The 2238-nt window shown below is 39.8% G+C and overlaps 1 protein-coding gene across 1 annotated transcript; it reads left to right on the forward strand.

The window, feature by feature from the left end:
• Positions 1-236: 236 nt before the first annotated feature.
• On the forward strand, positions 237-1648 carry LOC101295103 (1-aminocyclopropane-1-carboxylate oxidase homolog 1-like). Its single transcript, XM_004292150.1, has 2 exons — positions 237-865; positions 1069-1648. Exons 1-2 carry the CDS (start codon positions 348-350, stop codon positions 1646-1648), a joined length of 1098 nt encoding a protein of 365 aa, XP_004292198.1. The 5' UTR covers positions 237-347.
• Positions 1649-2238: the final 590 nt, after the last annotated feature.

The following is a 2238-nucleotide window of genomic DNA, read 5'->3' on the forward strand; positions in this document are numbered from 1 at the left end:
AGCGAAGCTTCGCTCTAGATAGAACTTCACATTTTAATTTCAGAGTGAAGCTTCGCTCTAAAATATAAATTATATATATATATATATTTGACGAATTTCCGAATCACAAAATCACATCTCCATCATTCAATTTGTAGGTCTATATGAGTAGATCACTTCCACAAGTTTTCAGAAGATTTGATGATCGTTAATCTATGCATGCTACTTAAGCTCTCTCTCTCTCTCTCTCTCTCTCTCTCTCTCTCTGTGTCTAAACATGTCTCTTAAATAGTGATTGCACACAATTACTTGCATTCATCTTCAACATATATAAAAGTTGTAAGAATTTGACGTCTAAATCAATCAAGATGGAAGCTGTGGATCATTTTGAGGCTGAGAAGAAGGTGCAAGAATTTGACGAAACCAAAGCTGGTGCCAAAGGACTTGTCGACTCTGGAGTGACCAAGATCCCAAGACTGTTCGTACACCCTCCAGATCTATTGCAACAAAACAACAACGATCGTCATCTCGGAGTTCCAATTATTGATCTCAAAGGCATTGATCAGAGCACCGCGAGGCGTAAAGAAGTCATCAGTGAGATAAGCAAAGCAGCTGAGGCATGGGGATTCTTCCAGATAGTGAACCATGGAGTTCCATATGATGTTATCGAGGAGGTGCTGAAAAGTGTTCGACGATTTCACGAGCAGCCCCGTGAAGCCAAGGCCGAGTGGTACTCGCGCGATTTCAAGAACAAGGCATTCAACAACTTCTGCAACGCAGATTTGAAAGTGTCGACTCCAGCTGGTTGGAGGGACACTATCTCCTGGCAGCTGCCGCAGTTCCGAGCAGATGAAAGTAACTCTCAAGCACTGCCTGATGTCTGCAGGTACGTACCCGGTACCTCAATTTCGTTCCAAAGCTTTTGCTACCTTTAACTATGTGTTATTAGGGGTGTTTCTTAGTAACTGTTTTCTGCTTGCTGCTCTCTGAATCTCTGATAGATTGTTTTAGTGTTATTTTAATTCAGCTATTGTTTTCGGAAGTATGTTTTGAATTTAACCACTTGACTTCTATATATATGACGTGTAGAAGGGAATTTGTCGAGTACAGTAGACACATGACTCTGTTGAAAGAGAAGCTCTCCATTTTGTTGTCCGAAGCTTTAGGTCTGAGCAAGGACTACCTTTCAAGCCTAGGGTGCTTTAAATCGGCAACACTGATTGGTCACTATTACCCGGTTTGCCCAGAGCCCCATCTAACTTTAGGTACAAGCAAGCACTCGGACCTCTCCTTTCTCACTCTGCTCCTTCAAGACGGTGTCGGTGGCCTCCAAGTGCTTCATCAAAATGTTTGGGTGGATGTGCCACCACTGCAAGGAGCTCTGGTAGCAAATCTTGGTGACTTGATGCAGATCACTAGTAATGACAAGTTCAAGAGTGTAGAGCACAGAGTTTTGGCAACCAGCACCGCGGTGCCTCGGACATCAGTCGCGTGTTTTTTCAATGTCGACGACAAGCTCAAACCGTATGGCCCGATCAAGGAGCTTCTTTCCGAAACCAATCCCGCAATTTACAGAGACAATATCAGTTTTGGAGAATACCTAAAGTATTATAGGCTCAAGGGGCAAGATGGAAACTCTTCTCTACCTCATTTTAGACTCGTGCATTGATATATCCACAATGCTAAACCCAGAGCCCCACGTACCATTAATAAACGGGTTTGTTATGTGAACCAAGTCTAAACTCGGAGATTGCAGTAGTTTCTATTGGATCCAAAAAATAAAAATAAAGAAATGTACGTGTAATGATAACGTTCTTGTTAAAAAGGTATACGTGTTGGACGATTTAGGGCTTAGAAGAGAAAATGTATAATTTTTTTTTATGATAAGGCGCCATAACTTACTCAATCCTCTTAAAATATAATTTATTCTAAATGGAAGAGGTTTTTTATGTAAGCTTAGCATAAACTCGAAGGTTGTCGTAGTTTCTGTTGTGAATTAATGATAACTTATATTGGATCCAAATAAAAAAAGGGAAAATTCTAATTAGTCTTAAATTTATACATTTTTTTCCTACTAATAAAAAAAGATTCTAAAATTCCTATCAGCCTAATAAACTCTTAGAGACTATTCCCACTAACAAATTTTTTAACTTTTTATGTTTTTTCGTGACCAAATTACCCTTGCTTAATATCTTTTCTATCTCTTTCTCCACTTTGTTTCAGACCTTCTTTCTCTTTCCACCACGGATCAGTCAGATT

The sequence above is a fragment of the Fragaria vesca genome, linkage group LG2, assembly GCF_000184155.1.
Source record: "Fragaria vesca subsp. vesca linkage group LG2, FraVesHawaii_1.0, whole genome shotgun sequence".
NCBI classification, from domain to species: domain Eukaryota; kingdom Viridiplantae; phylum Streptophyta; class Magnoliopsida; order Rosales; family Rosaceae; genus Fragaria; species Fragaria vesca.

Excerpts from the sequence above, each read along its gene's own strand:
- LOC101295103 (XM_004292150.1), top strand. The coding sequence starts at position 348 with ATGGAAGCTGTGGATCATTTTGAGGCTGAGAAGAAGGTGCAAGAATTT. Across the intron at positions 866-1,068 it reads GCACTGCCTGATGTCTGCAG|AAGGGAATTTGTCGAGTACA; the intron begins GTACGTACCCGG and ends TATGACGTGTAG.